At 35.8% G+C, this 25925-nt stretch overlaps 1 protein-coding gene across 1 annotated transcript in view; it reads right to left on the reverse strand.

Annotated features, from left to right (window-relative positions):
• DNAH7 (dynein axonemal heavy chain 7) overlaps positions 1-25925 on the reverse strand; it is a 221067-nt gene that overhangs the window by 138889 nt on the left and 56253 nt on the right. Inside the window, exons 19-26 of the mRNA XM_059927531.1 lie at positions 24429-24622; positions 22715-22913; positions 19898-20038; positions 15317-15529; positions 11868-11977; positions 8337-8505; positions 5589-5691; positions 5341-5468 (exon numbers count right to left, since the gene is read on the reverse strand). Of these exons, the coding sequence (XP_059783514.1) occupies positions 5341-5468; positions 5589-5691; positions 8337-8505; positions 11868-11977; positions 15317-15529; positions 19898-20038; positions 22715-22913; positions 24429-24622 (1257 nt within the window). The remainder of the gene's footprint in view (positions 1-5340; positions 5469-5588; positions 5692-8336; positions 8506-11867; positions 11978-15316; positions 15530-19897; positions 20039-22714; positions 22914-24428; positions 24623-25925) is intronic.

Below are 25925 nucleotides of genomic sequence, written 5' to 3' on the forward strand. Positions count from 1 at the left end.
GATTCTCAAACAGAGTGTGTGAAATACTGATATGATACGGTTTGGGATCTGTCAGAAATAATTTTTCAGTAATAGCAGTAGGTTTAAGGGTAATTTAGTGCTTTAAAAAATTAATTTGGATTCTGGGTTAACCAATGGCATACTTTCTTGAGGGTATAGATCCAGGTAACCTGCCAGGGCTTGAATAAATTCCAGTATATGTAGTCAATGTGAGTATTACCCTCCATGTTTACCTCAGCAGAAATAAATGATTGAGAATAGTTATTTTATTGCTTCTGTCCTATAGAGTGGACGAAGAAGGGCGGTACATAAGGAATTACATACACTTCCTAGAGTATGCTTCCAAAGGACTACATTTTAGAACAACATCAACAACAAAATCTCAAGCAATAACTTCTTACCATTTCTTCCTTTAAGGATTGGAAATAGATTTCATAAATGTGACCTGTTCAGGAATTAGCTAAGTATTAGTTGAGTGAAATGGAGGATTCAGGATCTAGTTCATTTTTTTTCTCTGCACTAATAGGGTGTTTCATGCTACTTACTCTGTGGAAAGTTATGGATCATGTTACTGACTTTGTGACATCAGAAGATCTAGAATATGCCTATTTTCCATACTACCCAAAGCAATCTACAGATTTAATGTGATCCCTATCAAATTACCCATGACATTTTTCACAGAACTAAAACAAATAATCCTAAAATTTATATGGAACCATAAAAGACCCAGAATTGCCAAAGCAATCCTGAGAAAAAAAGAACAAAGCTGGAGGCATAACCCTCCCAGCCTTCAGACAATACTACAAAGCTACAGTAATCAAATAGCATGGTATCGACACAAAAACAGACATAGGAATCAATGGAACAGAACAGAGAGCCTAGAAATAAACCCACACACCTACAGTCAATTTTTGACAAAGGAGGCAAGAATATACAATGGAGAAAAGACAGTCTCTTTAGCAAGTGTGTTGGAAAAGTTGGACTGCCACATGTAAATCAATGACGTTATAACACTGCCTTCATATCCTACACACACACACACACACACACACCCAAAAACAAAACCCTCAAAATGGCTTAAAAACTTTAATATAAGACAGGATACCATAAAACTCCTAGAAGAAAACATAGGCAAAACGTTCTCAGACATAAATCATGGCAGCATTTTCTTAGGTCAGTCTCCAAGGCAATAAAACAAAGGCAAAAATAAACAAATGGGAATAAGCAAACATAAGCTTTTGTACAGCAAAGGAAACCATAAACAAGACGAAAAGACAACCCTCAGAATGGGAGAAAATATTTGCAAACAATGCAACCAACGAGGGCTTAATTTCCAAAATATACAAACAGCTCGTACAACTCAATAACAAAAAAAGCAAACAACCCAATTAAAAAATCAGCAGAAGACTTAAACATTTCTCCAAAGAAGACATACATATGGCCAACAGACACCTGAAAAGATGTTTAACTTCGCTAATTATTAGAGAAATGCAAATCAAAACTACAATGAGGTACCCCCTCACACCAGTCAGAATGGTCATCATTAAAAAGTCTACAAATAATAAATGCTGGAGAGAGTGTGGAGAAAAGGGAACCCTCCTGCACTGTTGGTGGGAATGTAAATTGGTACAGCCACTATGGAAAATAGTATGGAGGTTCCTCAAAAAACTAAAAAGAGAGTTATCATATCATCTAGCAATTCCATTCCTGGGCATTTATCTGGGAAAAAAACCCGAAAGTTCTAATTCAAGAAGATACACACACTCCAATGTTCACAGCAGCACTATTTACAATAGCCAAGACATGGAAGCTACCCAAGTGCCCATCAACAGATGACTGGTTTAAGAAGATGTGGTATATATACATATACGCAATGGAATATTACTCGGCCGTAAAAAAGAATGAAATAATGCCATCTGCAACAACATGGATGGACCTAGAGATTATCACACTCAGTGAAATAGGTCAGAAAGAGAAAGAAAAATATCATGATATAACTTACATGTGGAATCTAAAATATGACACAAATGAACCTATCTACAAAACAGAAACAGACTTACAGACATAGAAAACAAACTTACATTTACTAAAGGGGAAAGGAGTAGGGGAGAGAAGAGGGATAAATTAGGACTTTGGGATTAGTAGATACAAACTACTATATATAAAATAGATAAACAACAAGGTCCTACTGTATAGCACAGGGAACTATATTCAATATCCTGTAATAAACCATAATGGAAAAGAATATGAAAAAGATATATAAATACACACATACATATACGTATATATAAATGGAATCACTCTGCTATACACCAGAAAGTAACACAACATTGTAAATCAGCTATACTTCAATTTAAAAAATAGAATAAGCCTATTTTACCATTGCTTCTAACATTTAACTATTCTGAAATGATTATTGATTCTTCAGAATAGTTTTAATATTAAATATAACTTCTCTAAAGTGGAAATGTGTTTAAGAAATTGCTCTACTATGCAGGTTTTATCTAGATGTACAAGATGTCAAAACTTGAGTCTTTCTGCATGACATGATACATATCAGTTACCGAAGTATGCATGATCTGCCCAATAATTTACAAAGGAAATATACACAATTCTTGAACCTTCCCATTTACTTGTAGATCATAAAGCATTTGAGAGAATAAGGAAGGAGGGAGGATTTGTGAAAAGACTTCCATCGAAGGGAGGTTTTCTTATGCTGTGAGTCTCCATAAGCACCCCCTCCTCACTCCCAAGTTCAGTAAGAGTTTGATGGGTATTGCCCTATTGCGGGGGAATATAGATTGGTGCCTGACTCATGCCCGAGAAAGCAAAAGTAGCCTGTGGAAGCAAGATCACAGTGGCCTTCACTCCCACAGTCTGTTGGGACAGAAGATGCATGAGATATACACGATAAGGGAGAGAGAGAGCCAAGTTGGGGACATTTTAAGTCCTCCCCAAGATCCCCTCTGGCAAAGTGAGAGCTCTCCAACAGCAAAAATCTGCATGGAATCACCCACCAGCGATCCACGCAGAGTGGAGGGAATGACAACTGGAGAAACAGATTCCATCACTCAAAGTCTCAGGAGTTCCAAGCGGAGAGACCTAACAGGAGTCCCTGAAGAACCCATGGACACGTGCAGGATAGAAAGATGCAGCTGTAAACCTCTGCCAGCTCCAGGGGCTGGACGCACATGGTCTTATCTGAACTGTATGTATGTTTGGTGGCTCACTGCTAGCTTAAAGGATGAGTATGAATTGGTCAGGCAGGACAGTGGTGGTTTAGCAGAGCACTCAAGAGAGGGTAAACAGCATGTGCAAAGGCATGGGACCTTCAGAGGCCAGTGAGGCCTGTGTGACAGGGAGATGCAGGGAGCTGGTGGTACAGACGCAACTGGGTCTAATGCCAAAGCTCTTGCAGATCAGGCCAAGAAATTTGAATTTTTTTCCTGTGGGCAAAAGGAGCCCGGTGGTTTTTTAAGTCTGGAAATTATACGATTAGATTTCTTCTGACAATACAGGTAGCATTACAATGGGGAGTTCATTATAATGAATTTCAGTAGGGACTCTTGGTGACAGGTGAGCTGCTGCAGTAAGACAGGCAAGAGAAGACTGAAGAGGGCTGGGAGCAAGGTGTGGCCGTGGGGCTGGACGGGAGTAGCAGGGGTAATAAGACTTTTATGAAATAGGATTGCGGGTTTTGGTAACCGGCTGAATCACTGCGTGAAGAAGAGGGAAGCTTCGAGGATGACTCTGAAGACTGATGATAATACTCTCTGGGCCTCAGCAGGCTTTAAAAAAATAGTATATCTATCTATCTATCTATCTTTCATTTCTGACTAAGACATTTTTTCAAAATTGTGAGGTATTTCCATATGTACTTGAAAACAGATATTCTATAGCAGCTCTAACCAAGAAGACTGCACAAAAGGAACAACGAAAACAACAAAAAGCTATCAGAATTTGAGAGCAGTTTTTGGCCTAAAATAGAAGGAAAATACTCCAAGAACCACAAGGTGAATATTTTGACACTGTTTTAACACGCACAATAAATAAAATGGAAAAGTCTGCATGGGGCATTAACAGACTCAACCAATACTGGTCCCAGCTTTTTATGATTAGCTACTCGCAGATGTTTGCCTTTACAAATATTTATGTATTCAGATTGATCCTACTGAATAAAAGGAAAACATGAGTGAATAAAAGTACTGCTACGAAAAGAGCTTTCCAAATGTGTATCCCAATAAAAAGTTGCAAAATGCTTCTTAGATGAAGGAGGATTTACCAGTTTCTATTTTTAAGTTACACCATCCTTCACAAAGGCAAAGTACTAAAACATCACGTCTAACATATAAAAGTGTATGGAATAAAAATACCACAAAAATACTTGGCAGCAGTGAGTCCAATCAAAAGTGTTTTCGATGGAAAAGTACCTCAACTAGTCTGAGAAGCTGTCGTTCTAAAAATGTGGATAGTGGAAGGAATGCAGGATTTAGAGTCAGAAGACTTGGTTTTGGATCTGCAATTACCGCTGCATTATTCTTCAACATTTTCTCTCTATGTGCTAGCCATAAACATGCAATTCACCAGAAAAGGATATAAAATGTCTAACAAAGATATGGGGAAAATGTCATATTTCACTAATAATCAAAGAAGTTTGTTTTTTAAATGAAGATTCTAGTCTATTCAATTAGCAAACTGTTTTGTTCTTACAAAAAACTACTGCTGGGTACTAAGGAGAATTGAGAATTGATATGGGATATAAATTGTTTCAAACTCTGTTGGAAGGCAATTTAGCAACACAGCTCTTGGTCTTATGACTCTCCTAAGGAAGTATCTTAAAATAGAGAAAAGCCTTAAGTAAAAATTGTTCATTGCAATATTATCTATAATGAAGGAAAACTAAATGCAAGCTAAATGTCAAACAGTAAGCACAGTTCAATAAATTTATTTACAGTTTGAATTATGTTCATAAAGATAGGAAAATGCTCATATTATAATATTAACTTGAAAAAAGCCTCAGTATTCACAATTTTCTGATTTCAGCATTTAAAATTGAGGAATACAATACAGTAAGCAGTAGAATGGGTACCTTTTTCAATATTTCCTATGTTTTCTAATTTGTATAATTACCACTAATTTTAAAATAGAAGTTTTGGAAATTGCATATTTATTTTTTAAAGCTCAAAGCTTTAAACTTATTTTCTAAAACAGTTGTCTAAAATATAACATCTAAAAGCAAAAATTTTACATAAAATTCAAGAACAGCATGTGCTTTCTTTTTATATATTAACTGTGTTAATCACAGAAAGGAAACAGATGATATAATTGCCTTTTCTGTACCTTCAGATTATCTGGAAGTTCTGATCGCCCAGCATATCCAGGGTTCATTGTTATAAAGACAGCACACGTGGGGTCAAGTTTTAGTTCAGTTCCTTCAAACACTAGTAAATCCACACCTGCATTAATACCTGTGAGTAATCAAGAATGAAATGACTTAGCAATTCCACATATAAATGGGACTCATGCCATTCATTACCTCCTATATTTCTACTGTTTTCACACAATGCAGAGATAAACTAGTCCCTTACCTCTTTGGAGAGTAAGAATTTGTTGAGCAACCACAGACAGTACTTCCAAATCAATTCTGTTAAACTCATCAAAGCAAGCCCAGGCTCCACAAGATAACAGTCCCTGGGAGAAAAGATCAATGAAATTTTTCAATTTTCTCTGATTAAATATTACATTGAAATGTTGTATTTTCACCTCATCTTTTCGCGGATTTAATATCCTATCAAGGAAATTGCTTATTCACCTTTATCTTTAAAGTTTTAAAGACGGCTTATTCTTTTATTACCAATTCATTATTCTGCATGAATCAAGAGTTCAATCAACTGGAAAATTTTCCAATTGATTTTTTTTTTTTTACTTTCTGTGTATATCTTTTGGCATTTAGATGTATATCTAAAATTTCATAGCCTTTCTTATTTTTTATTTACAAGCTGATTTTTATTTGCTTTTTCCTTATGGACTCCATAGAATGGATTGTAATAATCCTTTAAATAAGATGACTTCTGTTGCCAATGAGACTACTCTCTAGCCTGAGCACCGTAATGACCAGCTAACATCGTCTGAGGCACTAGCCTGCAGTTCTAACTCACAGATACCTCATAAGTATGTGCCATTTGGTCATAAGGAAAAACTGGAAAATCAAGCTTGAGTAGCTGAGTCCAAATGTGGACTAACTTTAAAAAAATCAATGCAAGGGGGCTTCCCTGGTGGCGCAGTGGTTGAGAGTCTGCCTGCCAATGCAGGGGACACGGGTTCGAGCCCTGGTCTGGGAAGATCCCACATGCCGCGGAGCAGCTGGGCCCGTGAGCCACAACTACTGAGCCTGCGCGTCTGGAGCCTGTGCTCCGCAACAAGAGAGGCCACGATGGTGAGAGGCCTGCGCACCGCGATGAAGAGTGGCCCCCGCTTGCCGCAGCTAGAGAAAGCCCTCACATGGAAACAAAGACCCAACACAGCCATAAATAAATAAATAAATAATTATTTAAAAAAAAAAAAGCACTTATGAATTAAGCATTTCTAAATTTCAGAGATATAATAGAAACAAACTCAAATGTTTAAGAAAAAAATCAATGCAAAAATAGTCATTGAATGTACATTCTATAGATTGCATATGTATGTATGTGTGTTTCACTGAGTACCTAGTATATGCCAGGCATGATGCATGGCACTTTGTGTATATCTTTTATGCAAGGAAACTAAGGCTATATCACATAAGATGTTAAGTATCAATAATTAGTACAATGCCATACATCTAATAGCGGCTGACCTTGGATTTGTGTACAGTTCAATCTAATGAAACACACTGGATTAAACATGAATGGCATGCAATCAAAGAGTAGTACATTTTCATTATTTAGAGGAGACTATGACTTAGAAATCTAATACACGATAAAATAAAAGGATTAGAAATCACAGAACAGAATGCTTATGAAGTCACATGTTCAAACAGTTATACAGATTGTGAGGTTCTTAGTAGTAAGACCTATGTCTTTTTTATTTTGTACCCCCATTATTCAGCATGATCCTAACACAAAGTGTCCATATGATCAATACTTATCAATAATCAAATTTAATAAGTATATGAATCTATATCAAAGAATTAAGAATATCATTATATAGATTTGAAAACGTAGCACATACCAGACTTTTCTTTAAACATTTAGGAATATAGTGGCTATTCAAACTACACATAGAATCTTTTAGATTTGCTGTTTATTTCTTTAATCATTTCAGCAAGGTTGTATATCATGATAGAGGATGATTAAAATAGTTACTGGCCACTCAAATGTTTTCTTCGTATGTTATTCATTATAATATTTTCTTTTCTTTTCTTTTAATTGTTTCAGCATCACAAATGTAGAGACTTTTTATGCTCCAAATCTATTATAAAATGACTAGGCCATACTTCAGGGAGGAATAGTTTACTGTATGGGGTAGGGTTGTTATATTCCTTTTTGTTAGTTTGTGTATTTTTTTTTTAATGTTAACTTTTTCTGGAGATACTTTTGAAAAGGATTACAGACTCTTTAAAATGTACTTTGAAAAGTATAGAAAAATAGAAATCAAATAAACAAATAAGTAGAGCCCATAATCCCACAGGGATAATTTTGTGGTCAATTGTACCACCTAATATTTTAAGGAATAACAGGCTGTAGCAACAAAGCACTAAAATGACCAGATGTTCATAGGTTACACTGATGAACTTAGGGACTTCATACTTTTAACTCCCCTTTTTGCTATCTTACAGACTCATAAGAGTGGGAATCTGACTCAGAATAAGAAAAAACAAAAGAAGGATTTCAAGTTCACCAAAAAGATTAACAAAAAAACAAAAGAAAGATTTCAGGTTCACCAAAAAGATTAATTAGAATGTGTCTATAAAAGTAAATCATTGAATTTGTTAATGATTAATAAACTTAATATTAACTTGTTAATAACAAGATCTACGGGACAAAGAAGTCTTTAGATACCACAATTTTTACATGATGCAGTGGTTCTCAAACTTTTAGCTGTCCAGTATACTGGAGGGACACCACTCATTCATTTCTATCAGTAATATTGACCCATTATAGCAAGGACTGGAGGTAGAGCTCCTTCTCAAATAAGCTTTTGATATAACCCTACTTCTCTCGAGAATTATTGAGATAATACTTTAATTTTAACTTTGCTTAAACTACAGTAAATCTTTTACTTGCATCAAATTATATTTCATTATAAATAGCCTTTCTGAGAAGTTATCATATTGCAAATGATGAGTCAACTCAAACCTTAAAGAATTTTCCTAAAGCCAGATAATCCAACCCATCAGAACAGTTGAAAACAACACATTGCTTGGCTACAGCTTTGGCTAAATCTTTTGTAGTTTCAGTCTTTCCAGTTCCAGCTGGCCCCTCAGGTGCTCCTCCAAGGTGCAGATGAAGGGCTCCAAATAAGGTTCTGAAATGTAGTAAACAATCTTTGTTGAATAATGTGATTTTTACATACATTCTGAAAAGAGGAAAAATTTAAGCTGAGAGCCAAATTTTCCACTTCCTCATCAATAATTCCTTCCTTCCTACTAGCCTATGAAAATCTTTGGGCATTACTTTGTCTGTTATTATGTTTTACTTCTGAATAGCTGTATATATGACAAAAGCAGAACAAATTCACTTTTGAAATTCAGTGCTGACTTCTGGTCAATACGGAGAATTCAGCTGACCCTGAGTCACCCAATCCCCCTACTGCAAGCATATGGAAATGCTACATAAAAGAAAAATATAACAACTTTTGAAATATATAGCCATTTTTGAACAAATGAAAAGGAAATTATCAATGAAGAGGGAATGCATAGCTGGAAAAGTAATTAGGTGCTAAAGCTGTAGAGGTGCACATTGGTTTGGAATTTGCATATAAACACAAGTGTATTTATACCCACATTGAAACAGAAAATAAATCCTTAGAACTGAGCAAGCTGAGGAGCTGGAATGGATTCACTATTTAAAGCTAGAAGACTTGAAAGGCTGCCTTGTGTGTAAATGGGAACTAAAATTACTCCAGCAACCTACTCAAGAGACAAAGAAGAGTCAACTAAGGAAGAGACAGGAAGCTTACCCTTCATACAGTGCCCAACGAGAAACCTACATTTCACAGAGGGTGGGATCCAGTTTCCATTACTGATGGGCACATGAACTCAAAATGAGAAATTAACATTAAAATTTTGTTCTGAAAACCCTAGAGCCCTGCACAGAGATAAATGTAAAACTGCTCCACATGGACACCTCCACAGCTGAGAAAATGTAAGACTACACGGGGAAACAACCCCTACTAAAATTAGCTCACAGCTAAAACTGGAAAGAGAGATCAGAATTAAGAATCAGACTTGCAGTGACAAAGGCAGTTGGACAATGGTCTGGGAGGGTTACTACACATACGGCATTCTGCCTTCTTTGGTATCCTAGCGATTTTTTTAAAATAAGATTTTAAATAAAAAGCAATACACATCAGAAAATTGTGGGGAAAAACAGAAGCCAATTTCATAAGAGAGGCAACTTGGAACCTAGCAATGAAAAATACAATCACTGAACTTTTGAAAACTCAGTGAACAGAATAAATAGCAGAGAAAACCTAAAGAAACAGAATTATACACTAGAAGATAAATATGAGGAAATCACCCAGGGAGAGAGGTCAACTATAAGAAAAGTTAAAGACATAGAAGAAAGAAGGAAGAGAATGGGGAAAAGGCAAAATTCAAAAAACAATGGCTAAGAATTTGCCAGAATTAAAGATATTAATTGAAAAAGTCCCAAGTAGGATAAATAAAAACTCATCCACATCTAGTAACATCCAGTGAACATCAACAATAAAGAGAAAACCTTAGAAACTACAATGGAGAAAACTACCTATAAAGGAATAATAATTAGAACAACAGAATACTCAGCCAGAGCGATGAATGCCAGTAGAATAATATCTTTGGAGAGCTAAGGGAAAATTACTGTTCATCTACAGTTTTACACCTAGCTAATCTATCATTTAATAATCTAGTGAAGAGTAAAAAAAAAAAAAGAAGAAGAAGAAGAGAAGAGGCAATTTTAGATAAATACTGGTATAGCTCACTACTTGCAGAGCCTCACTTGAACAATTACTAAAAGCTATTGCTTAGTAAGGAGAAAAATTAAACCAGAAATCAGACAAAGAAAGAAGCAATGGCGAGTAAAGACAATAATAAAATTTTTGGTAAACCTACATAAATATTAGTTGTAAAAAAATGTGTAACAGTATATAAACACAGATCGTTCTGTGCTAGAATTTTGACTAAAACCCCAAGCTGAGAGCTTTAAAATATTTAAAGTCAAGAGAATGCCTGCAGTTTCTCCTGATGGCAGAGTAGGAGAAAATAGGGACGTTAAGAAAGATCCACTCTTACGGATGGCAAAACAAATGTGTGTATCATCTGGCCAGATCTAGATCCCACTGGAAGGGAGCCAGATTTGAGTCAAGCTGAATGGGACCCTGTGCAGGAGGCCCATGTAGAATCAGAGGAGACCCCAGGAAGAGGGTCAGTGTGTGGTGGACCTCAGCAAAGGCTGAAGCAAAAGTCACCAGCAGCCAGCCAGAGAAGGCATTTTCTGCAGGTGGGAGAAGCAGGTGACTGCAGGCTCCCAAAGAACCCACATAAACATCCACTGGGAGATCTGGTACATCTAGACTTGTGCCATCATGGAAGGCACTAAACAGCCAAGAGATAGTTGTCACCCAAGACACCTGTCACCTATAAACCTACCTCTCCCTTTCCTTCTCTCCTCCATCAACCCCCAACACTAGAGGAGCTAAAAGATGAGCTATTGAGGGATGAATGCAAAGGACAGGGACAAAAATGACAAAAGATTGACCACATTTACCTTCCTAAATGCAGGCCATGAGCTTGAGTCAAGCTCGAGCTGGAGGGGAAGGGATGTTTTAAACTGGATGAAAAATAGTAACTTTCATTTTAGACCTAAATGGACTTTTAGTACCTGAAAATAATAACACTCTTCATTAACATACTATAGTTGCCAGAAAGAGTAGGGAATCTACCCTAGATTTCATCCAGAAATGGGGAAAATATTTGATAGAGCAAGTTTAAAAGAATGGTGATAAAAAAGAACAAAATTGCTTTCTGCTTGCATCCTGAGACTGGTTTCGTCAATAAACTAGTTACAGTTGGGAGAAAATGAAAAAACAAAGTTTAATTTAGTATTTGACAATAATTTGGAATATGGGAGATGGGACCTTGGAGTTAAAAATAAAGGTCTTTTATTATTCAGGACAATAAAAAACAATGTACATGTAAATACCTATGAGATATCTGATGGAGATATCCAGCAGGCATGTGTTTGGAGAAACTTAACAGGAGAGAGACCTTGGCTGGAGGTACATACAGGTTTGGGGATCTTCAGGATTGTAGGCTGTTAAAGCCTAAGAATGGACGAGGACATTCAGAAAACCATGAAGCATGAGACAAAACAATACATGAAAACAGAATTCTAGAAAATTCCTTGTTTCAGGGGAAAAAAGAGGATGCCTCAAATGATCCAAAAGGAAGAGTCAGAAGTTTCAAGAAAGGAGAAATGAACAAAGTAAAAAATAACAGAAACGCCTGATAACACTTAGAGCTCTAGAGCTGAGAGGAAGAGGCCAGCAGAGAAAGAAATTGAAGGTCATGTTGAGACAAGAATTAAGACGGCAAAGATAACAGACGATACATTTGGTGCTTAAAAAATTTAGTGATTTAGGAGTGAGTGAAAGTTGCTCCAATTAGATTTTTAAATTAATGAGTTTACCTGTAACACCTGTCAGTGAGTGGAGTAATAACCAGCCTAGGAGAATTACCCAGATATTCATATCCATATCGTAAACCAGCATTGATCATCTTTGTTTCTAAATGATTTTCCTAGTACAAATCAGATAAAACGAAGTTAGCTTAAATAATAAAAATATAAATAATATGAAACCTCAAGCTCTTAAATAATAGCCATGATGTAAACAACATCTTTAAATTTCACTTTTCAGGCATCATTTAATTTACTAGAAGAATTCAATATCTAATTTCCTTGGATAAGTAATTGAAGTCACTGGTTTCAATTTTCCCCATAGAACAACTTTGGAAAATGTATTTATTCTTTACCTCTCTTATATATTCTTTTTTTAAACTTGCTAACACTATTTTATTAAGGTATAATTGACATACAACATTATATTAGTTTTCGGATACAACATAATGATTCCATATTTATATTTACTGCAAAATGATCACCATAATAAGTCAACACCCATCACCATACATATAATTTTTTTCTTGTGAGGAGAACTTTTAAGACCTACTCTTAGCAACTTTCAAGTATGCAATACAGTATTATTAACTACAGTTGCCATGCTATATATTACATCCCCATGAATTACTTATTTTATGACTGGAAGTTTGGACCTTTTGACTCCTTTCACCCATTTCTCTCACCTACCCCACCCCCACCCCAATCTGTTCTCTGTATCTATCAGCTTGTTTTTTATTTTTATTTTATTTTGTTTTTTAGATTCCACATATAAGTGAGATCACATGGTATTTGTCTTTCTCTGACTTATAATGCCTTCAAGGTCCATTCATGCTGCTGTAAATGTCAATATTTCATTTTTTATGGCTGAGTAGTATTCTATTACATATATATCTCACAGCTTCTTTAACCATTCATCCATCAATGAACATTTAGTTTTTTTCAATATCTTGGCTGTTGTAAAGAATAAGGCAATTAACATGGGTGTGCATATATCTTTTTGAGTTAAGTGTTTCTGTTTTCTTCAGATAAATACCCAGAAGAGGAATTGCTGGATCATATGGTAGTTCTATTTTTAAAGTTTTTTTGAGGAGTCTCCATACTGTTTTCCATAGCGGCTGCACCAGTTTACATTCCCACCAAAAGTACATGAGGGTTCCCTTTTTTCCAAATCCTTGCCAAGATCTGTTACCTCTTGTCTTTTTGAGAACAGCCATTCTACCAGGTGTGAGATGATATTCCTTTGTGGTTTTGATTTGCATTTTCCTGACAATTAGTGATGTCGAGCATCTTTTCATGTGCCTGTTGGCCATCTGTATGTCTTCTTTAGAAAACTATTTATTCAGATTCTCTGCCCATTTTTAATTTATTTATTTTTTTAAGTGTCCAAGAGGTGCTTTATTTATTTATTTAACATCTTTATTGGAGTATAATTGCTTTACAATGGTATGTTAGTTTCTGCTTTATAACAAAGTGAATCAGCTATAACATACATATAACCCCATATCTCCTCCCTCTTATGTCTCCCTCCTACCCTCCCTATCCCACATCTCTAGGTGGTCACAAAGCACTGAGCTGATCTCCCTGGGCTATGCAGCTGCTTCTGCCCATTTTTTAACCAGATTTTTTTTGCTACTGAGTTGCATGTGTTCCTTATATATTTTGGATTTAACGTCTTATCAGATATATAATTTGCAAATATTTTCTCCTATTCAGTAGGTTGCCTTCTCATTTTGTTGATGCTTTACTTTGATGTGCAGAAGCTTGATATAGTCCCACTTGTTTATTTTTGCTTCTGCTGCCTTTGCTTTTGGTGTCAAATTCAAAAAGTCACCAAGACCAATGTGAAGGAGCTTACCACCTATGTTTTCTTGGAGTTTTATGGTTTCAAGTCTTACACTCAAGTCTTTAATCCATTTTGAGTTAATTTGGGGGTATGATGTAAGATAGTGATCCAATTTCATTCTTTTGCATGTGCCTGTCCAGTTTTCCCAACACCATTTATTAAATGTCCTTTCCCCATTTATATTCTTGGCTCCTTTGTTGTAAAGTAATTGACCATATATGTGTATGTTTATTTCTGGACTCTTTATTCTGTTCCAATGATCTATGTGTCTGTTTTTATGCCAATAACATACTGGTTTGATTACTTTAGCTTTGGTAGTATAATTTGAAATCAAGGAGTGTGATGCCTCAGCTTTGTTCTTCTTTCTCAAGACTGTTTTGGCTATTTGGGGTCTTTTTTGTTTCCATAAAAAAATATTAGGATTGTTTGTTCTATTTTTGTGAAAAATGCCATTGGAATTTTGATAGAAATTGCATTAAGTCTGTAGATTGCTTTGGGTAGTATGGACATTTTAACAATGTTGATTCTGCCAATCCATGAACACAGATCTTTCCATTTATTTGTGTCTTCTTCAATTTCTTTCATCAGTGTCTTATAGTTTTCAGTTTATAGGTCTTTCACCTTCTTGGGTAAATTTATTCCTAGGTATTTTATTCTTTTTGAGCAATTGTAAATTGGATTGTTTTCTTACTCTTTTTGATAGTTCATTATTCTCCTATATTTTCAGTCATTTGTTCAACTTGTTTTCACTGGAGGGAGTATTATCATCATCACCATTGTACAGATAAGGAAGCTGGTGCCTGAAGAGAGTAAGTAACTTGCCCAAGTCACACAGCTGGTAAGGGGAGGATGTAGCATTTGAAACAATCAGTCTACAGTCTGAGCTCCTAACCACTATACTCACGGCCTCATATGGTTTTCGAGGGTTCTGGTTCTTGTATCTCTTCTCCTCCCACTCCATACCTCCTAAAGCCTTTCACAAAAGTGAATATGATGAGAACTTCTGAGTCTGTATCTCCAATCCTCAGCTCTCTCTTCCCACCCTCAGCAGGTCCAGCCTTGTTCACTGTACTGTTCCTGCTCCTCCTGCCTTCCTGATGGTGACTGACATCACCAACTACAAAGATCCCTTGATAAAAACCTTCCTCCAGATCATGTTTCTGGTTAGTTCAATTGATCAACAAAAGAGGAAAGTTTAATGACTAAATCAGACTAAAACAGTCTGATTTGTACACTCTTTAGATGTATCAGGAATCTAAGAACACAATTGTAAACTGATTAGTTTCAACATTTTACAGATTCAGCAAGCATAATGACTAAATTCAAATGAGTAATTCTTTATAATTACTCATAGTTTGTGTGCATCTATATATGTATATGTATTTCTATGTAACTATACATTTGGATATAGATATAAACACAGTTTTCAAACATTTGACATATAGTTTTTGGCTGCCTTAATCTTCAATCTGGAGAATGCTTGTTTAGGTATAGTCAGCCATCAGCAAGAAAAATCCTACATTACTGATACTATTTCTCATGTGAGCTAGCAAGCACAAATTATATAGCTGTGAGCTGAAATTGCTGAGTAATAACATTCAGTGATATTACTTACTTGCCAATAGTACCTAAGCTGACTTAACCATTCAAAGTCAGAGTCATCACTAACTTTCTTTTTAACAAGTGTTGTGAGAACATCTCTAGCATGGACATCCAGCACCACAAGGGCTCCCAGAGTAACCCGATTCTGCTTGGACAATTTGCCACGAACCAAGGTGACAATATCATCAATTTGTTTGTTACATTTTTCCAAATATTGCTCAAGAGACTGAAAGAAAATAAGATATAATTACTCAGTGTCATCAGAATCCTTTTGAACAAAAAATTTTTGACCTAGCATGTATACAGAGTATTTTCTACATTTTTATTATAATTTTCCATATGACATAACTTAAAAATAATCAAAAAAAATTTTTTACTACAAAAGTATTAGGTGAACAAGCTCAGTCAGGCCAGACATAGTTGACATACATGGTTTGTGCCTACCCAACACCCCTTCCTTTCCATTTCCACTCCTGTATGCTCTATGGTTTTGTGGGCTGTCAATCATATTGCCCCATCTCCAAGGCAACATGAAGGAGGGCATGTGTGACCCAACCAGAGCCAATCACAGTTCTTTCCAGGGACTGCTATACAGATAGGAAGAAAAGTGCTTTTCACTAGGCTTGGGAGACTCTCAGAATGCCAATCCAAAGCTACTGAAAGCCTTCACCCCACTGCAGAAAAAAAGCCTGACAGAGACCAGTAAAGATGAAAAATAGACAACAAAAGAGAAACTGCAGCAGTGATGAAGCCCTGAGATCCTGATTCCAAATGCTCTACCTTAGATCTCATGAATCCTCCTAGTACTCCTGTGTGAGCTTCTGAGTAGGATTTGTGCCACTTGAAATGTAAAGATCCTAAAATACAAAACACCTAACATTTTAGTTTACGGTGAGCTAAGGCCAGTTCTAAGGATCAGGTTCGCTTTGGGAGGGGTCTCTTTTCTGGTGGGTAAATCTGATTAGTATTTGAAAAAGAGAAGAGGGTTTAGGAAAATCAAATTAAAATCAATGAAAACTGCTGTGCTTAAGGGAAGTGTAAATATGCTCCAGCAGGCTGATGTGGTCACTTTTCCCCACTCTAATAATACTTAATAAGCATTGTACACCAATGAGTTTATTTCACTCCTTTAGGACCAGGTAAGTGGTAGCAATGAAACTAAAAATGAGGAATTCTGAGGATGAGAAAAGCTTAAAGGATAGAGTTGGAGACTTGTTTCTTTAAGGGTCACTTTTATTACTCCTTGAAATATTTTATCCTTTTTTTTAGGAAGTCATTTTTTCAAAAGTTTGGTGCTTGAACACTATTCCATTTATATCATTTTCATAATTAATTGCTATTAATTTGCTTCATAAGTAGTGAAAAATAAAATTCTGTCCCACCTATGTTTAAATAACCCCAAGTGTTTAAATTCTTGGAGCCAATTAGTGAATTTAAGTATATTGAGTACACAAATTAGTAAGAATAGTTTTGTTCCTAGGAACACAAACTACGCCAGGTGGTGAATCTTAGTTTCCTAATCAGTAAAAGTCAGGATCTTTGGGAGCCTTACCAGTTCTCACATACTGTAGTTCAACACAAGGCATAAGATTAAACTTTTAATGTTTGGACCTGACGGTATAAATTATATGTCCATAAGAATTTGTTACTATTTACATTAGCAGAATGTATTTTGCTATACTAGAAAAACAGATTTAGAACTAAAATTTAGCTTCAAACTGTGACGAACTAAGTTCTTTAGGAACTATAGTATAATAAATCAATGAGAATTCAGATCAGCTAGATTGAAAAAAAAATCAGGATACTGAATTACTTTTGTTGCATTTTATTCATTGTAAACTATTCTGTACAGTGAACTAATGAATCTAAAGGTAACTATCAATACTTTATATAGTCATCCAAAATAAACCCTGTCTGGAATCATATTTTTATCATACCTAGTTCCCTCTACATACACAATGATAAACTGACTCAAAATCATATCAATATTTGCAATAACCCAAGCTCTGTGACAGTGGTGATTCTTTCACTCATTTTTAGCCCCTGTAATAGCTCATATACTGACTAGTTCCACAGTGAATATTCCTTGAATAAATAAATGGAAACAGATCCTGAGGGGAATGGGTCCTCTGGAAGTGGGACAGTACAACATGGTGCTATCATAGCATCAAGCTCCAGACACCTTGGAGTGTTTGCAGAGAATGGAAATGTCTAGTCTTCTCTGAGGCTGCCAAGAGTCTCCAGTTACTGAACCAAAGATATCAGTTTCAAATGTGAACCACACATTAATTAAGGAAAAAGTTATCAACATACAGAATACTAAAACATGTGCTATCCTCCCATGATAGAAACACATATTAAATTTTCTTAAATCATCAATGCTTTAGAGTACTAAAACATGTGCCATCCCCTCCTGATGCTGCTGCAGAACCGAAACAAACTGAATATGCGTGAGATACAGACAGGGACAAGGTACACAGGCAGCAGATGAAGGGCATATTGAAGCAGGGTATTCACAAGCAGAGGAAAAAGGAAAGAATTAATTTTTAAGGACACGTACAACACTTCATTTCATTCCATGAAATGTAGCTATGTGAAACATCACAAAACACAACAGAAGAGAACAATCCAGCAAGTAACAGCAAAAAAGGCTTGCTAAGTTCCACTAAATTACAGCTTTAGAGCATCTACGGCTATGAAGCTGAGTCCCCCTGGAGTAGCAGTCACTCAAGGCATGGATTCTCATTTTGGCTTTCTCTGTGAATGGCTCCGTACGTGCACCGTACTACATGAGTGGGATAAAATGGAGTAAACTACTAAATGAGTGAATAAATAACCTCATCTCAGTATCAGTGGATACTGTTGTAAACCAAAAAAAAAAAAAATCTATTTGTATCTGTATAAAATACGGTAAGAACAATATGGTAAGAATTGTAGGCAGATAGCTTTGAGCAGAGGACACATTGAAATGGAATGACCTAAATTGTGTGTCCCTTGAGATACAAATTACGCCTGGGAGATAAGGAGAAGCATGAAAGGTTTACACTTAAATTCTCTACCTCGACTCCTTCCTGTTCCAGAGAAAAATATGGTTTTGACAGATGGGTGGAGGTTTAATAAACATCACATTTAAACTGAAGAAATGTGGAAGATGCCTACAAATTTGTCTTATTTGCTCACATTTGCGTCTTTGTTCCCTCTATTTCCCATAGCGGTGAATGAGAAAGTTGGCATGTTGGTTTGGGGGGCCAGCAAGCAAGGAGCGAGATCCAGAGGGCTACATGTCCCCGCAGTAACCCACATTGGCGATAGAGGAATCTCTTTGTGTGGGGAGGTGGCTGAGTGGAAGCTTAAAAGTAAAAAGACAAAATGAAGTTTCTGGACCCACTGGGGAGAAAAGAAACATGCACATAGACGGCCAAGAGCCCAGGAGTATCCCTAAGGGCTTACTGCTGTAAGGGAAACCCTCATTCCCCATGCTCTGGTTTCCATGAAGAAAGACTTTTTCCTAAAAATCCCTGAGTCCCTGCCCTACGCCCTTATCCTTTCCTCAGAGGAGAAATAAGTGACCTGTTGGTAAGTTGGAGTGAACTAAGCATGTGTCACTCAGCTCACTCCTCTATGAGATCTGCCTGCTTGCAGAGAATACGAGTCTCTCTCAAACCCAGCACTCAGCAGTGTTCAACAGTACCTTACAGACAATAATGCCGAACTCCATGTAAAAAATACATTAAAAACTCATGGTTTTAAACAACATCTGCAATTGCTAGATTCCAACTGACCTATCAGTCAACCAAAAGTTGACCTGCTTGGAATCCTACCTTATGGATAAGAAGGCTGCTTCTGGGGCTTCCCCGGTGGCGCAGTGGTTGAGGGTCTGCCTGCCAATGCAGGGGACACGGGTTCGAGCCCTGCTCTGGGAAGATCCCACATGCCGTGGAGCAACTGGGCCCGTGACCCACAACTACTGAGCCTGCGCGTCTGGAGCCTGTGCTCCGCAACAAGAGAGGCCGCGATAGTGAGAGGCCCGCGCACCGCGATGAAGAGTGGCCCCCGCTCGCCGCAACTAGAGAAAGCCCTCGCACAGAAACGAAGACCCAACACAGCCATAAATAAATAAATAAATAAACAAACAAACAAACAAACCCAAAAAGTTTAAAAAAAAAAGAATGCTGCTTCTGTTTTTAATTAATAACAGCAATTCAATTAATAATATTAAATTCATATATTTGTTAGAGTAATTAAAATTAAACATCATTCAAAATATTATTTACTAAAAATCAGTACACTAAAAATTAAAATAGTCAAAATAAGTCAATTAATATCTTTTGTCTTCATAGGGTAGTTTTACTGAAGATATAAAAGAGAATTATATTATGTATTTCCTCTTAATCTTTCTGAGTTTAGGACATTTCTTTGTCCTATTATTACTGTATTTTTAAAGGCATAAAAATGTATATAATAAAAAGATTGAGGCTCCAGTACGCTTGGCTTTTTGAGTGGACTGTCTTTATTTTTTTTTTAGAATAATTGTATTTTGGCAATTATAACTATTTTAAAAATGCTGCAAAACCTGTGGGTAATAAAAGCTTACCTTTTGTCCTTTTGCAATAGCTGTTTGTACTTCTATTGTCCAAAAGGTTTGGGATACACAGAGAACTGTCTGTCCAGGCCAATCTCTTACCCAGTTAATTCGTTCATGTTGTGTATAGGCAAAAAGTGCGTCTCTAATTACCTAATTGAAAAAGAAAATGCTAAAGGTAAACAGTTTCATACTTTACTTGAACAAGCTAAAAAATGAAGAGCTAACTCCTGAGTGGATTATCTTGTACTGCTCAACTTCTTACATCTTAGCCAATGATGAAGATTTAAAGCATGTAACTAGACAATTTCAAGTTTTTCCATACACCTGTGAGCAAAACAAATATATTACATAGCATCTTATTTTGCTGATACATAATCTATTTGTGTGAACCACATTATATGAAATATTTCTTTGGCCAGTCGTAGCCAAAGATGTCCTAGATACATTTGGACTGAACAAACACAAGCAATTTAATTACAAAACATAAGTTCAAATAATTCCAAAATGAGATCTGTCAAATTCACAGATTATTTTCTTTGAACTTAATCAGATCCCCACTCAGCCATGTGTATATGTGTACATGCACACTCAAGCACACTACACAATTCCTCTAAAGTTCCTCCTGTGTTTCCAGACCTCACTCCCTCTCAGTCCTGTAGTTTGATACCCAAGGCTATGATGACACGGTGGATATATAATTCATTCATGGAGAGTTGAGATCTGTAAATTCAGGAAGCCTAAGTCATGTACTTTACTACATATGTTTTCAGTGAATTCATAGATCCACTCTTTCTACCAGTCATCAGTGGGAAACATTCCAATCTATTATATGTATCAATCAAAAATAGTAGCACCTATGAGGTGATAGTCACGTTAATGTCGGAATTTCAGAAAAGACTGTCAAAATTACATTTTTCTGAGAAGTATATAAGGATAGGCGAATCTTTCTGGATTTTTAGTTTAGCTAGGATATTTACGGAGTTGGAAAGAAATGAAGGGCAATGTTGTCTATTGATAATAAAGAAAATGTAAAAGGCTAGAGGAAGCAGAAAGGGCAGGTGAAAAGGAGCAACTGAGAGATGGGAGGAACACAGGAAAGAATAGAAGGTACAGTAGAGAAATGCCAAAGATGGAATAAATATGTGTTCTAGAAGGACACTGTGGCGAGAACAGGAGGGAGGCATTAAAATCTAAATCACAAATTTCTATATAGTTGGATGAGGAGAAATATGATTACATAAAGTTCTAGAATATTGTATATAAAATATATTAGTAAACTGTGTATGCCATATATGAAAAATAACATATTTTGGCAGTAGCAAACTGCCAAACTACAGCAAACTGCAGTATTAAACCCATGATAATCCAGTAAGATAAAAGGGTAAAGGTGCCAAGAACATGACTTTTTATTATTTAGAAATGACACAAAATTCATTTAATTTAGGCATGCAGTAGCCTTTCAAGCATGCAAATACATATAGCACAACACAGTAACACACATAGCTCCTATCTGTAGTATTTTACATGGCATTCACTTGCATTTTTCCCACCAACACAAACTTACACATGAACATTTGGGGAAGATATTTCCTAGCCGATTACTTGCCACCCCATCTTAATGCTCTGAAATGGTAACCAAAATATTTTCTCTGAGTACTTTGACAAACAAAATTAAAATAATAGTTGAAATAGTATTAGATATGTCTAAAATAATGAGTTACCACTGTATACATCAATTAACAAACCATATAACCAATTCAATGCTGCTAAGTAGTGGTCGAAGTGAAATGCATTTAACTGCTGATAGCTACGTAAATGGCAAAGCTGCTTGTCAATATTTATCAAGCCCTACAAAAGCTCATCCTCTTTTGCCCAGTGATTCTACATATGAGAAGTTATCGTAAGAAAATAAATAATTCAATCAAAGAAACCAGTATGCATAAGGACATTCATTATCACTTAATCCATAATAGGGAGAAATGGGAACCTGTCCTGAAGATTTTGCATCTATTGAAAAAATACAATGCAGGCAGATATTAAAATTATATTTAAGAGAAAGGAACATTAAGACACATGATGTACATTAAACACCTAGATTCCAGTGAATTTTTCAATAATGTGTGACAGCATCTGAAAAATTCACGAAAACTGTTGTTGATTAGGACTTGATGCCATATTTCCTTTTCATTCTTGCTCTCATGCTTCCCTGCTCAATCATGATTTTTATTCCTGGTAAGGAACTTGAATGCTAAGCCCACATTATAGTAAAAAATTAATTAACTGCTCAATTAAGCTCTATTTGCTCCCTCGACTTAAAATTCTCTACTAACAAAAATAATTACAAATAATTGAGGTGGTAATATGCTTTCTGAGATAATGGAAAATATGAAGTTACTGTTAATTGTAGAAAGTACTTATGATTTTCTAACATTTTGGTACATATTTTATATATTCACAGAACAAAAGGAACCACCAGAGGAACATACATGTCAAGGAGACTGATGTGAAACTGTAGAGAGGTGCTTCCAAGGAGAGACTAAAGACAGACCATGCAGACCAAAGTGTGTCTAACATTGAAAGCACAAGAAATGAGACAGACTCACGACTAAAACCCAAGTTTGTTGTAGTATGTACGGTATTTTGTCTCACTTTTCAAGTGAGTCACTACAAAATTATTATCAGAGACCATATCTTTGCCTTCAATCTATCTGTTACAATTGAATTGGTAATTCATGACTCAGTTTGTCTAAATAAGAGTGCATTTATCAATAATACATTAACGTTCTATCATCTTTACTAGGAATAATAATAAATACAGTCGGCTACCTTATGGATGGATTTAATCATAACTCTCTCTAACTCAACCAACCACTTCTCCACTTGACCTCTGGCTTTGGCGGTTGAAATGGTGTCTACGAGTTCCACCACTTCTCCTTCACTACTCTTCATGTGAGTAATGTCCAAACTTTCTGTAAATTCCACCTTTGCAATTCCTTCAAAACATTTCTTCAAGTGAGATTGTACTCTGTCAGGAAAAAAAATTTTTAAGAGACTTAACCAAATAAAAGCAATTCTCTAAATATCAGTGTTCTTTGTATACCAATCTTCATTCAAAATTCATAAATGTGCACTATGCATGAGGCCCCTGCTAGATGTTAGAGATGAAGCGCTGATAGAAAAAAAAAACAACACAATTCTTGCCTGCACGGATGCATGGATTATACAGTCCAAAGGGAGATCATCATTAATGGAATAATCACAAAAAGATCTGTAAAATTACAATTATAATAAGAGCTACATGAGGCCTATGTTTCCAACACAATGAATCAAAAGCTGTTAAAAGTAATACAAGGACCAAACCAATCTTGACCAACAGATAAAACACTAATATGAAGAATCTTCAAATGCACAAAAAGTAGATATTTCAACTGGGATCTTCAGAGACTGCTTGCAAATTATGAACTAGGTTTAGTGCTTTAAGTAAATCAACTACTTTGAAGGTGCCCAACTTTAGTCTATTCATTGTAATACAGACGGAACTGACTAAATTCCTCATTTTTGGCACGTTACAAATGACCAATTGAATTTATCTTTCAAACAGGCAAAAAATGGGCAGAGTATAAAACGTCAGATGGAAATCTGAGTCTAAATTTATCCTTTTGTCTGGATTACTTTTCTCCTACTTTGAAGGCACAAGACACAAAACTGACAAATTTAACAAATATCTATTCACTGCCTGATGTAAACCAGACACTCTTCTAAGGAATAGGGAATCAGCTGTGAGGGGGAAAAGGTCAAAAATCTCAGCCATCATGGAGCTTATGTCCCGCTAGAGGAAAGCAAACAGCAAACAAATAAGCACATTATAGAGTAAGCCAGATGATAAAAAGTGTGCTGAAAGAAAACGAGGCAGAGAAGATAATCAAGAAAGGTGACTAGGGAGTGCTAGAAGGGGTTGCCACTTTAAACACAGTGGCCAGGGAAGCCCTTCTTGAGTGGCAGATGTTGAGCAGGTTTCCACAAAGATCTAGAGGAGGTAAAAGAAGTCTTATGGATATTTGGGTGAGGAGGATCCTAGGCAAAGAAAACAGTACACTGAGGAAGGAGGCTGCCCCTCTTATGGGAGAATTGCAAGGACTGTAGCAGAATAAACAAGAAGAAAGCTGGTGGGGGATGACTTAGGAAGGATCATGGGGGAGCACCTGTGTGGGTGACTGCAAGCCACTGAGAGGGCGCTGACTTTTATTCTGCATGGGATGTAGAAGAGTGATGTGTTCTGAAAAATCTCTAAGAAAATATGTGATAAAATGAGAAATCCACTCCAAGATTCATCACATTTGGAAAAATGTCATTTAATGGTATTCCTTATGTTTTCAATAATTATTTAAGTTGATTATTGATACGATTTAGAATAGTCTTGAAAAAAGTTATTACATAAACAAAATCATATATATTTAAGTTATGCATTATTCTGAAAATTAAAGGCAATAAACTTAGCCATGTATTATTTACGTATAATATAAATGTATATCTTACTTACCTAGTGGGATCTTTAGTCTCAGACAGTATCTCAAGAAGTTCATCGTTAGACAAGAAAAAGAATCTGGGGAAGAAGAGACGCTTCTTTTCCAAATATTCATTAAGTCCTTTAAGAATGAGTTCCAAAAGTTCATTAGATTTTTTCAGCCTCTCCAGCATTCTCTCAATAGTTACAACTGCCAGAACATGTTTATCCTAAAAATAAAAAATGTACAACTAAAAAATATTTGATATTCATATTGACTTTATATTCCTATTATATTTGGGATTGCATGGTTTTAATATAACAAACGTTATTCAAAATTTAAAGTGAATACTTACTTATTTTTTAAAAGTACTCTTGCATAGTCTAGATCTAACCAGCCTCTTTAATTGTGTAAAAGCCACGTTGACTTGATCCTCATTGACGTGGGCCACAATTTCTCATTCTAAGTTGGGAACTGTGAGAGACAATGAGTGTGGCAGGAGTGGGGAGGGGGACACTATCTGAACTTACAAGAAGGACAGGAGGAAACAAAAGAGTATGAGATATGTTTGTCTTTTGTTCTTTGAGGAAAAGTACTCTAAAAAGATGTCATCATTATAATTATTATTTTGAATATTATCGTTATCAATAATAATAAAATAACAATTCCTGTTTTATGAGGGTAGATAAAAATAAGGGGTTGGGAGCGTGGAGGAAGGAGCTTTCCATAAAGTTCTTACATTGCAAAGAACTACCTTTGGAACTGCATTATAACACTCTGCTTGTTGAAGGACTGAAGTTCAAGGTGTGTTCTTCCTGAACTCTCTAGAGACTAAGATTGTTCTACTTTCAAGGCATGGATTTCTGAACATTCTATCACTTGAAAGTGTCACTGTGAGCTGTTTGCTTTAAAGGGATTCAAACACAATCAAGTATTTTTAAAAGCTTTCTTTTATGCTGTAGGATTCAAAATAAGAATTATACCAAAAGCTGGTCTTAAGAACTGATATTTTAAGAAATAGTTTACTGATTTCTCAAAATACCCCTACAAGTAACCACCAGGCTTATGAAAATCTTTAGAAATACATATTAAAACACAATCTAGACAGAGCTGAAATAAAATTCTTTTTACTATTTTTCCTTAACACATGATTGATGTCATCCAGGTCTAGTCTTGGTTTTATAATCCCAAACTCAGTGTTCACCACTGACACCAATGACAAAGAAAGAAGAATTCTTTACTAAGTAGGCTTAGAAGTATGAGAAAGAGGTGGCAAAACACATTAGAGATTTTAATCACCAGACCAAATAAACTTCATGAGAATATACTGGTACATTTAGAAAATTTACATGAAATCAAATCAAGGGAATATTATTAAAAATTAAAAAGAATTTTAAGATTAACTAATTTAAACTTATCTTTGGTATTTAGCCAAAGGGAGTTTGGTACTGACTGTGAGATCAATCAAAAATTTCAACTGTAAATTGTTTCACAGAGAAATGTTATTCTACTGCAGGAACATGTTTTTGTTA

Source organism: Balaenoptera ricei, chromosome 7 (assembly GCF_028023285.1).
Source record: "Balaenoptera ricei isolate mBalRic1 chromosome 7, mBalRic1.hap2, whole genome shotgun sequence".
NCBI lineage: Eukaryota > Metazoa > Chordata > Mammalia > Artiodactyla > Balaenopteridae > Balaenoptera > Balaenoptera ricei.